The 13,318-nt window shown below is 31.0% G+C and overlaps 1 protein-coding gene across 4 annotated transcripts in view; it reads left to right on the forward strand.

The window, feature by feature from the left end:
* The first annotated feature begins 652 nt into the window (after window positions 1-652).
* MED25 (Mediator complex subunit 25) overlaps window positions 653-13,318 on the forward strand; it is a 62,670-nt gene continuing 50,004 nt past the window's right edge. For 2 of the 4 annotated variants that reach the window (XM_075378294.1, XM_075378295.1), the window contains exons 1-3: window positions 653-1,063; window positions 5,513-5,552; window positions 11,971-12,095. In XM_075378294.1, coding sequence (XP_075234409.1) covers window positions 942-1,063; window positions 5,513-5,552; window positions 11,971-12,095 — 287 coding nt within the window. In that variant the 5' untranslated portion in view covers window positions 653-941. The remainder of the gene's footprint in view (window positions 1,064-5,512; window positions 5,553-11,970; window positions 12,096-13,318) is intronic. The other 2 variants (XM_075378292.1, XM_075378293.1) reach the window with 1 other exon arrangement.

The following is a 13,318-nucleotide window of genomic DNA, read 5'->3' on the forward strand; positions in this document are numbered from 1 at the left end:
AATGCATTCTTCCTTGTACTCTTGTTCCTTGTTTCTCTATGATAAATCCATTATTTATAATTTTATTAAGCGTGGCCTGTTGGTATCAATATATAAATTATTTATATACTAGTTCCACTTACCAACAATCTTTAATAGTGTTGTTCAAGAGCTTTCGGATTATTAATCTAGCCTCAGGAACAATGATGTTATACATTATAATTATTTACTTTACATATCATTAATTATATTAAATTGAATTTTGTTTAAATATAAATATAAAAATTGATTGTCAAAAGGTAAAATAAAGTTAACATTATCCGTCATGTCAGTATGAAGGTCTCAATTGTTATCCCAACGATTCATTTATTAATTCATATTCATAACAATTATAAAGTAAATAATTATAATGTATAACATAGCATTAACCCTGAGGATGGATTAATAATCCGAAAGCGCTCGAACATTACTTTTAAAGATTATTGGTAAGTGGAAACTGTTATATAAATAATTAATTATTTATAAATAGACGTGAAAAATTAAAATGATAGTTAAAAAATTTATTCTTGTTAAATAATTTGTGAATAGTACATTATTTTCGTTCAGAACAATACATTTATAGAATACGATATATTTAGTATAGCCATTTTGAAGTTGGTAGTGATTACTAACATTGTAATGGTTATCAGATGAAATTAAGTATTCATTTTGTAATATATTTGAGTTCGAGTTTTTGTTTGTGGAAGTAGAAAATGGATGTGATTTATTATGCTGAAACCTATTTCTTATGTTGCTTTTTAGTAGATTTGTGAATAAAAGTTTAACTATTAAATGTATATGATATAAACGTTTTTCTAACCTTAAGTTATGAAAATTTTCACGTTCGAACTGCTTTATATGGGGGTTAAACAATTCTATTGTACTTCGAATGTATCATAGTTTTTATTAAAATATTAGCAAAAATGGTTGTGGCACCAGCAGACCATGGCACCCAAGCTGATGTGCTTTTTGTTATCGAAGGGACCGCAATTAACGGAGCATACATGAACGATTTGAAAACAAATTATGTCATTCCTACTTTAGAGTAAGTTTATTTCCATTTTGTATGATTGTTTAATGGTGTAACGTAAACTGTTACACCATGGGAATGATAAATGATTTTAAAAATATACTTTTTTTGGTAATTCCAAATTTCTGTGATTATGAAGATAACTACTTTGAATTTGTTTTAAATTTAAACTTAACTCGTTGAATAGTTTCATGGAGAGAATGGCACGATTTTTACATTGCAACAAAACTTGCCATTTGTTTTTATTTCATATTGTAAATATTGCATTACTCAATAGTATAAATGTTTATCGTGTTATATGTGAACACTACTTTAGGTGCAATTAATTTTTCTGATGTATTAGTACTTGGGTAAATATATGTAATTATATATTTTGTGTTGAAAAAATTTACATTTTATTCACAGTTGGCAAAAGTGTACAAATTATCATATTTATGTTATAAATGTGAAAATGCGTATTTAAATGGGAAACTTTTACTTAATGTAAGACAACTTGCTGTTGGAACATGAAGTTGTGCTGCCAAAATACACTTTGGAGCTAATATATGGTTCCTTCATCAGTGCAGCTGCAAGTTACATTTTGTTAATTATTTGGCAAGTGAAAAGATATCCAGTTTTTGCTGGATGAGTTTGATGCAGTTACTCCAAGAAAAACTAAATTGATCAATTTAAGATTTTAGGTTTTATTTTAAGATCTGAATTAATGCAATAGGTTTTTACATCATTCTTGAATTATTTTAGTTATGTCCAAAATTCATCTTGAAATTTTATAATCACTATGTGATTATACTATTGGTTAGGTTCTCGAACAAATGTTAATGACTAAACCAAGAAATTTAGGTCTTGACCATTATTTTCTGCCCTGATCCAGTAGTCAGAATTTTAATAAATATATATAATGAAAACAATATAATTATCAAAAGGTTTTGATCTTTGTTGTTATTTAAATTAAATTTATTTTAGTAATAGAAAATGTGTAGATTATCCATTCTTAAAATAATTTATTTTTTCTTTTTGAATTTAGGGTTCTTATATAACCAAATTTTTGTTACTTAATTTATTTCCTATTATTCATTTACTACTACAATTTTTGGTCATCAATTAATGTAATAAACCTCCATTAATCAAAATGAAGTCAATCTTGATCAAAATGGTTGCCTATGCAATTTGTAGTTAGCAAAGTAACATATGCCTTAACAGAAGTAGAATTCAAAATAAAAATAAAGTTAGATTTCAGGAAACATGATATTAAATTATTTGTATTATAACAAGTATTGGTACTTACGTGTTAATGCCACCGCAGCTACAACTTTATTTAAAAACAAAATAGTCAATCGGATTTTGGTGGAAAATGAACAGTCACTTTATTAATTTTAATTAATGGTTATTTATATTTATTTATTTTATAAATAAAATTTAACCAAACTTAACCTATGCTCGCTTCGCTCGCTAACCTTGACTAATAAACACCGTAATTTTTTGAGTATTTATTTAATAAATTCAGTAATTATTGCAATTATTTATTATTTAAATAATCAAAACACACTCCTGTTAATTAGTCAAGGTTAGCGAGTGAAGCAAGCGTAGGTTAAGTTTGGTTAAATTATATTTATAAAATATTAACCATTTATTAAAATTAATAAAGAGACTGTTTTGAATCTATGTTAAACTCTATATCGCCCCATTTTCCACCGAAATCCGATTGACTACTTTGTTTTTAAATAAAGCTGTATCTGCGGTGCGTTAATACGTAAGTACCCAAGTATTTTATTTCTCATTTTCTTCATTTCTCATTTTAGTTTTGTTGCAATCTGTTCAACCAGTCAGCAGTAAGCCACATCCCCCCCTCATGCCCAGTAAGATTAGGGTGATATGTATGATGTATAAATGAGATGTAATGTTGTACATACTCAGGCTGGCTATTCCTGAGATGTGTGGTTAAGTGAACCCCAACCACCAAAGTACATCGGTATTCACTGTCTATTATTAAAACCAATAAAAAAGCTACTAACTTTTATTTGGATTTGAACATCAGAACCTTTTGACTCTAAAAATAAAACAAAAAGGTTAAACTCTTAAACAGTATATAACAGATAGTGTGTAACAGTATAGTCTGTTATACAACTGTATCTAGACTGTTAAAACAACTGATTTGCAATGATGAGTTAACCACCAGATCAGTGCGATGGGCAATGCATCTTAATGAGATGATTTTTTTTATGTGTTGAATATTTACCTATAGATTACCCAGTTATGTTATGATGTGTTTTGTTATGATTGTTATGATGTGTTTTAATTACACACACTCAAAAAAAATCTAATCTTCAGTAATTTATAAACTATAAAAAAATATTTATCTTAATTACTTACAGGTAATATGTTTTTATGCAATGTACTGATCATTTTTATATCTTTTTAAATAAAATTTTTAATATCTATATATTATCAGAAGTCTAAAAAATTGAATTAAGTTGATCCCATTTTATTTTTGTTATGAAAGGTCTGCTGTAGTTAGCTGTAACATTTTTTTTGTATTGTGTGCTGTAATTAGCTGAAAGTCTATTGTATTATTAAATAAATTAAGGAATTTTTATTTTATTATTATGTACATGTTTAGTATATGTACTGTAGTGTAGAAAATTATGGTGGGTTAAAAGTGTGTTGTGAAAAATTGTGTAAACCATTTCCAAGAACTTTACTGAGTCTGGGCCGGTATAGAAGACAGATGTGTTAATCACTATATCAACTGAATGGTACTGAAATGAATATTATCATTGTAAAAGGACTGATTTTATATGCATTTTTATTATGTTTAATTAAATTTTAACTTTTATAAAACTTAATTTTTGGTAAATAAAACTTACAATAAATTGCATTATACAAGATGTGATTTATAAATAATGAGAATTTTAATTTTTATAAAATAACTATGTATTCTATATTGATGTTGTTTCATTTAATCTCCCAGTGATGCGATAGATTTATGCCAGCATTTCTTCCTAACCTTAAAATATTTGGGAGAAAGCATTTTTGGGTATTGCCTTAAATTCACTTAGCAATTTTTTCCTTATTTCAAATATCATTACAATTCGTTGTTCAAGTGGCATGGTGTCATGTCTGGAGAATTCAATCTGTGGCAGCAGTTTGGTGTTATTTTTGGCTAAATATCATTAATTATTAGTGAGAGGTAAGTTGGAGCATTATTATGATGTAAAATTCAGGAATTGTTTTCCCACATTTGTGGTTGTTTTCTTTGGATTGCCTTACATGAACTTTATAAAACTGCAATGTTATAAAACTAAGCAATTCAGTTTGTTGAACCTTGTGGTAAAAATCCGTAATGAACCAAGCCATTGTAATCAAAAACAAACATTATGGAGAAAGTTAACATTTGATTGAACTTTGTGTGCTTTTCTGGTCTTCATTCTTCTGGGATGATTGGATCTTCACTTTAATATCATAACTGCACACCCATGTTTCATCATCTTTTATGATCTGTTGTAGTTATTTTGAGTCATCAGTGATTATCAACAAATAATTATTTTGTAACATTACTTTTGTTGCAGATTTAACAGTTTGGGAATAAATTTTGCTGCTCCCATTTCATACCCAAAATGTCAGTCAAGAGTTTTTCAGATGAGCTATAAAAAATCCCCACTAATTCAACAATTTATCCAATAGTAATTTGGCTATTATTGATCACAGTGTCCTTTATTTTGTTGGTAATATAATCAGTTGTTAGTATGTTGGAATACCCAATCCTTTGTTGTCTTTAATGGCTTTACATGCTCTTGAAACTGTTTGTACCACTCGTAAACTCTTGGTGTCAATATAACATCTTTACTAAAAGCCTCCTCTAACATTTTCACTACTCTTTATTTTATTTTTAATATAAAATTTAATATAAATCCTTTATTCTGTCATTTTTTTCAAAGAAAATAAATCGCTACAAGTAGTAAATATGTCCTAAATATTTGGCTGATAAATTTGAACTACGCATCTGTATGGCTTAAAATATTAATGTACGTTGTAGACAGTGGGTAGAAAATGAACTCTGTCGAAAAGACAGAAAAAATTCTCAGCAAATTATTTTATTAAAATTCTCTGCAAATTATTTTACTTTTTAATCGCATCTCATGTATGTATTAGCATTGTACGTAACTTTTATAATTTGATGTATGTTAAACTATTATAATCTAATATGAAATGTCTGATGAATTCCTGAGAATTATGGAATTGTGGTTTAGCTAATGTTTTTTATTTTTAAAATTTCATTTTTTATGATGACTTTAGAAAATGAAAGAAATTAAATTAATCATGGCTGTTTTGTATGATTATTGTTATGTGTGTAATGTTAGTATTAGTGATTTCTGACTGAATATGAACATTTTCTTTATATATTCATGGATATATTTTAAGTGAATGTTATTATATCAGTTAAAATTTGTGTATTTTTTATTTTAGGTATTTCAGCCAAGGAGCATTAGAAGACTGTGTTTGTGAGGTAAGCATTTTTTAAGTGTACATTTTAAAAATATTCATAACCAATTGTATTCTTATTATATACTTTTTTTGTACCATCCAGAATACTTAACAGGGTTGTTTGGAACGTCACGCCATGTGGTTGTTTGGAACTTGGGCCATCTATAACTCTCGGCCTGAGTTATAAGTATGATCATTTAACTATGATATTTGTCAAGTATGATCCTTTAGAAGTATCAGATGCATGTGTTTAGGTGTTTGTTTGTGGTGATCTACTAAAGTAGACAGATTTTGATATTTTTTGAAAAGTGGATAAAATTGAAGTTTGAACATTATAAAGTTCTTTGTTGTAAAAGGTTTTACCCCTGAAAAACATGTAAAAAGAGTTAATTCCTCTTTAAAGGATTCTTCGTTGCTTTTGACGGTAAAAAAGTGGATTGCAGGATTTAAGTGTGTTCTTTCAGTTGTTCTAGATGATGAATTTTACCAAAAACCCCTATGAGCAATGGAATCATCATAAAAATTCACAATGCTGTATTAAATGTTCATTGACTGAAGTTATGGGACATTGCAAACATCGTGATAGATCACGTCCGCTACATTTTACACAATGTTTTGGGAATGAAACAGCTTTCTGCTGATGGGTGTCACATTTGTTAACAGTTGACAAAAAACAGATTTGACTGAATACTTCTCAAGGGTGTTTAGACTTACTAAAATGTGATTCTGCTGAGTTTATTTAATATTTTATACATTAGATGAAAAAACATGGATTTACTATTACATACTAGAGACCAAACTGCAGTAAAAATGTGGGAGGAGGTTGAAAATGACAGGAAAAGTCTTGTTTGCAGATTTTTGGGATTTTCTTGGTGGGTAATTATAGGCTAAGTGGATAAAGACAGGATAATCACCACGGAGCACTATGCTTCACTATTGGACCAATATTGGGTGCACCTAAACATTCACATCCAACCATTAAGAAAGTGCTTTTTCACCACATTAATGTTCCAACTCGCACATCTCTGGTTGTTGCTGCAATACTCCTACTCCTTGACCTATGCTTTTAAGTGCTTCCACATGCACTATATTTGCTGTTTGTGGCTCCCGCATTGAAGATGTTAGAATGTTGATGCGCTCACATGAACCATTAATAATGTGGTTCCAAGAAACACGTCTATTACAGCAAGATTCTGTAACTCTCAGAGGCTATACATGTGAGAGATACAATTATCTTGTAGGTAGTAGAGAGAGTGGTGGTGTTGCTATTTTCATGCGGAATGAGGTGTTGGCTACAAGGCTTCCTCTAGCTACCCACATTCTTGCTGTTGCTGTAAAAATCTCAGTCCCGTTTAAATTGAATATTTGCAGTTTGTATATCTCCCTGAACTCTGAGTTCAATGCTCTAGAAATATCAAATCTCCTCACGCAAATTCCATTGCTGTTAGTAATAGGAGACTTCAATGCTCAATATATTTCCTGGGGCTCATTTTTCTTCTCCGCTCAAGGAAATATGATAAACAGAGTCAGACAAGACTTAGGCCTTTGTCTTCTGAATGATGGGTCATACACATTTATGTCTTCATCATCTGGTATACTGTCAAATATCGGCCTCTCCTTATGTTCACCGAATTTACTCCCTCTTCTTAATTGGTCTGCTTGTGACAACCTTCATGGCAGTGACTACAGGCCAATTATTATAAACCCTGGTGTCGACCGTAAAACGAATAAAAGGCCACAGAGTTGGATTGTTGATAAGGCAGATTGGAACTTTTACCATAAAGCCTTCCCATCACAGTATGATGATGGTGCAGATGCCTTTGATGAACTTACATCTCTGATACTTGACATTGCTAATAGATATATCCCACAAACATTGGGAAACCCAAGACATCTTTCTGTTCCTTGGTGGAATGATGATTGCCGAAACGCTATTAGCAATTGATGACAGGCACTGCGAAAATTTAACCGCAGGCCTGCAAATGAACACTTAGATTTATACCGTAAGGCTAGAGCTGTATGTTGTTGAGTATTCCTAGACGCTAGGAGGAAGTCATGGAGGAAATACGTGGACTCCATCTCACGCACTACTCCCACATCTGCTGTGTGGAAGAAGATCTGTACAATTTGCAGATCACTAAAACAATCCATTCTCGAACTTATTCATGAAGGAGTACCCCTTACATCACCTTCTGCAGTGACAAGTAACTTGGCAGATTTTTTCCGTTCGGTGTCTCTCACCTCATCATACAGTATCGATATGATACTACCGTTCAACATTAGTGATTCGGTCGGTGAATCACACTTCATTTTCATTCAACAAGTTATCACATGCACTTAAAAATTCATGTGACACCTCCACTGGACCTGACAAAACATTCATCTCAGTATGATCTCGCCTCTTCCAAATTCAGTGCTACAATACCTATTATTTATTTATAATGGTTTATTCTTTTCTCATGTTTTCCCTTCAATCTGGTCAGAAGCCATTGTCATACCAATGCTTAAGCCTGGTAAAGACAAAGAAAGCTCCTCAAGCTACCGCCCTATCTCCTTGACAAGCATCCTATGCAAAATAATGGAAGGAATGGTCAACTGCAGGTTTACATGGTATTTAGAGAGAAATGGCCTTTTATCTCTAGAGCAGTGTGGTTTCCGACAAGGACGATCATCTATTGACCATTTAGTGTCATTGGAAACTGCTATTCAGAATGCTTTTCTGCTATGCCAGTGCCTCGTCGCTGTCTTCTTTGATATCATGAGGGTGTTCTACACAGCCTGGTGACGTGGTATCCTAAATACCCTTAAAGAGTGAGTAGTAAAGGGCACATGGCTTTCTGAGTTTGTGTTGGAGATTCTCTATCGGGTAGCGTCACTCAAGGAAGTGTATTAAGTGCCACCTTGTTCACTACAGCCATCAGCAGTATTACTGATTGTGTGCACCCTCCTGTTTCATGTTCGGTATTTGTTGATGATTTTGCCATATGTATTACGTCTCATTTTACAGCCACAGCAGAGAGACTACTACAGAACACAATATCTCGCCTTGAAGGTTGGTCCAAGGTGACCGGCTTCACATTTTCACCTTAGAAAACAAAATATGTTTTTTTTTGTCGCTTGTGGGACCCATCTACTCTGCAAGTTTTTCTCAATGGGGAGCAAATTTCTATCACTCCTGATAACAAGTCTTTAGGTTTGATTTTTGACAACCGTCTTAGGTGGGTCAAACACATCAAAGAACTAAAAATAAAATGTTCCAAAATTTTTGATATGCTGTGAGTTCATCCACCAGTAGACTGGTGTACAGCCCCTTCTACTGTACTACGGGAAAGCGTTTTATCGCATACCCCTACTGTAACTTGACAACCAGGCATTTAGCTTTATCCTCAGCAGTAATTGCTTCGTTTACAAGCTCAAGACTTGTATTCCCTTTAACATGACCCAGATCAAGATCCTGGACTCTCCAGCCTTGTTGGTGCTGTCATGCAGTATTACCACCTCCGCCATCACTTATGGACATAACTATAGGCTGGTGGTCACTTGCTGAGTATCCCCCCCAGACGCTCCAGCCGGTAATCTTATCCGCAAGGGGTGGCAAATGAAACAATAATTACAGATCCATAATTCCCTCTCCTGAACATGTTAGCCTGAGATAATATTTTGGCAGAATATGGTAGGGAAAACTGCATTATACTGAGGCTATTAAAAAGTTGGAAAGTCATTGTTCTAATTATATTGAATTGCAAGGTTACTGTATTAAAAAAATACAAGATTTCTAAAAGATCTTGTATTTTCTTTGTCAGGCCGAGAACTTTCCGAACAATACTTGTACTATATATTGAGCACTGTACTGTATTAAGAAGAATGCATTCCTTTTTCACATTTTTTAATTTTGTTTATTTAATTTCAGTATGCTGCTAATATCTTATATATGTTTTTTTATGATAGTGATACAAAATTTCATAAGAATTTTTCTGTCACATTTGAATCCAAGGTCAGTTGATGAGAGGCTTCTTTATATATATATATATTTTTTTTTATTTTTTAAAAGCTGTTATTTACAAAATTAAATTTTGCATTCCATGGTAATAAGGAAAATAGGCAGTTAAAAGATTTGTACTTATATTACCTTGTTTAATGATCATAACTGGTTTATTCATTATTATAAAATATGTTAAGATAGATGTACATTCCTTACCTGCTGAGTCCACAAATTCCACAAATATTTAGTATCATATTTAATATTTTGCATTTTTTCCTGTTACGTATCTAGATTATTAAATTAGCATTTTTTTCTAAGCTGTTGTGCATCATATTATTTTATTATGCGATGGTGTAATCATACATCAGTAATATATGAAATCATCAAACAATACAAACAGGATGTAATATGAGTCACCGATTGATTAATCATCAAGTAGGACTGGCCTGCTGGTTTTCAGTACTTGTTTCACTTTCCTTATGCATAGAGCTATAGCAGTGTGAATTTTATATGATTAGTTTACCGTGGTAAAATATGAATAAGATACGATCACATTTATGCAAGAGTATCAAATGTTACATAAATTCCAATTATGTGCTCAAGGGGATGGATGGTTTTGTGTTTAGGTTTACGGGATCGTTGGACATACCAAAGAAGTTTGTCAGGATTTTAAACAAATTCATCAGGATACATTCCTTATAAATTCAAAATTACTCTTTCGTAAGATTGTATTGTATAGCTTGACCCTGTCAAATTCTGTGAGCAAGAAATAAATCTTGTATTATTACTGTGGATCGGCCCAGTTATTTACAAGAATTGTGTGCCAACAATTTGATAAACAATTGATTGGTGATTAGGGGACCTATGAAAATATGGAAATCTATGAAAAATATGTTGACTTGACGGGAAAATAAAGTTGGCTGGTGGTCCTACTGCAACAATAGTTTTTCAGCTGTTAATGCAAAAAAAGAGTGTTTCCCTGTATACATGTCAAACAGGAGTATGAAAATATGGCTGCCTTTTAAAACCAGGATGTACAATAATTTTCGATGAGTGAAGTGGCTGTAGAGGTGTTCAAAATTTGCTCAGACAATATATTTACCAGGCTGTGACCATATTCACAGTTTTGTGATGCAAAAAGAAGCTCATACACAGTCAGCTAAAAGCATGTGGAGATCAGCTGAACAATGAGATTAAGTGGGATGTGGCATTGGTTGAGAATTGTTGGTGGAATTTACATGATGCCAATGTCACAAAGATTATGATTTGTTTTAACAGATTCTAAGAAACATAGTTGACTACTGTCCCTCGCAATGATGGTGTGTTGTAATAATTTAATAATTATGTAATTAATTCAGTTATTTTTAATATAATTTTGTAATAAAGATTATAATAATGTAATACGGTTAGAAAAATTATTAATTTCATTTGCTTGACACTTGATCGGAAAGATAAAATGCTTCTTATTTTTAATCTACAATTATTTAAATATAGATCTGCATTTTGTAATAAATCTGTTTTTGATAGTAGATAAAAAGAGAAAATCTTATTTATAGATAAGATTAATAATATTAATAGTAACAATAATCAAATGCATTCTTTTATATTATTAATTGTTTATTGACATTTTAAAATGTAAGTTAAAATTTTTAAAATATTGGATTTATTAATTTTTAATGTCATTAAATCTTCTTTTAATATTGCATTATTACTGATATATCAGGATAAAGATAGTCTTTTTTTTCTAAATCATATTTGCCGTGAATTTACTGCTTATTCTTGGGGGCTTCCATCTCCTATCGAAGACTAAGATTACCCTCTTGGTACTATTATTTTTAGTTTCTTGTCTTTGGTCCTATAAGAAGAATTAGGTGTAGATTGCTTTTTTTTGTAGCAAAAATTCTTAGGAATCATTAAAACAGATCCAATTAAATAAGAAAGCAAATTGACATCAGATTGCCTGTATTTCATGTACTAAGGGATTAGGAAAAAATGATGTTATCATAAATTTCATGTCACATCTTTTGTATAAGAAACTTGCCATCCCTGCATTAAAAGAGGACATTAAATTGGTTACTAAAGAACTGAGAAGAATTCCTGAAGAAAATCAGAGTTTGAAGGAAGAGGTTAGAGCTGTTAAAGAAGAAAATTACTAATTGAAAATAAAGCTAATTGATTTTGAAAACTGTTTTATAATGTGTAATAATGTTTTGATCTAAATAAAATAATTATTCATTTTGAAGTGCATCGATTGAGAACTGCTACAACAAATGAAAAGGTACCTTGATTTTTGTAGTCGTAGAACAATATGTGTCATTGGTATTCAGATCACTTGAGGTGATGATTGAGTGTGTGAATCATTTTTTTTAGCCTATAGTTATATTTTTATTAATGATTTGCGTTATAATGTAGGGTACTTATGTGATTTGAAAAATGATTGTTTTTGTTTTATTTTTAGAGTACAAGCACTTTATATGGCCTTGTTGTTTATCAGGCCGCAGATTGCTTACCTAATCCTAGTAGCGATTGTTATGGTCCGTATACAAGCCCTCAGAGAGTGCTTCATATGCTAGATAAAATAGAGTAAGTTTTACTATTGATTGTTTATTTATATAATTGTATATTAATCATAATTACTTAACATTCTTTAGAAATGACAGACTGGGGCTCAATTATTGTTAATGATAATGATATTTGATTGATTTAATGATAATGATTTGTGAGTGAGTGAGTTACTGACTGAGTGAGTGAGTAACTGACTGACTGAGTGAGTGACTGACTGACTGGGAGACTGAGTGAGTGAGTGAGTGACCGACCGACTGACTAAGTGAGTGAGTGGCCAATGGCTTATAATGTATTTAGTTCCATTTGCCTCTGCATGTGTTGTACCAACACAAAAAAGTTATTTCTGTACTTTGTACATGTATGTATTTTCATTATTATTACCAAAGTAATTTAAAATATTTACATTTGACTAATTTTTGTGTATTACTTAATTTGGTATTTCCATTATATATATATATATATATATATATATATATATGATGAAAGCTCAGAATATTTATTTGATTTGTATTACTAAGAACAAATTCAAGATTTATTCGTGGTATATTTTTGTTACTAATTTTAAAAATACTCATATCATTGTAAATTTTTTACATACTTTGTATTATTAAATTTCTTCTCTGCCAAACAAATTGTTTGATTTGAGCTAATTATAAACAATTCCACTACATTGTCAACCTTGTTCTTGAACAGAGATCTTTCTTTGGTGTTTGTGTGCAAATTTTTTCTTCATGTAACCTTATTATGTCAAGTAATTTAAGTGAAGCTACTTAATTCATTTTTACTGGCCCAAGGTAATTCAATTGGATTTATTTCGAGGTGATACTGTAAAAAATTAAGGATGATGTGATTATGTTCTTTTAGTTTTGTTTAACAGATCTGTTTTATTGGTATTAGTTCATTTGAATTTGTTTTATACAACTGTGGTTTAACCATTATATCCGTGAAGGAAATTTTGAATTTTTTTAGACATTTTTGCTTATTTCCTTTGTTATATGATGTTGAGCATTTTTTATGTCACACTTATTACCACATTTTATTACCACTTATTTAAGGTAGTCTCAGTAAGTTTTATCAGGTTTTTACATTGTTAGTGCATTTCATATGACACCTTCCTCCCTGTCAACACGATTGTCGGCATCAAAAAATGTGATTCGCATACGATGACAAGAAGTATTTAGGTCTAATTTCGCCTCTCTATCTTTGTATAATTTGCAAATAATATACTTCTATATCTCATT

Source organism: Lycorma delicatula, chromosome 11 (assembly GCF_047948215.1).
Source record: "Lycorma delicatula isolate Av1 chromosome 11, ASM4794821v1, whole genome shotgun sequence".
Taxonomy (NCBI): Eukaryota; Metazoa; Arthropoda; class Insecta; order Hemiptera; family Fulgoridae; genus Lycorma; species Lycorma delicatula.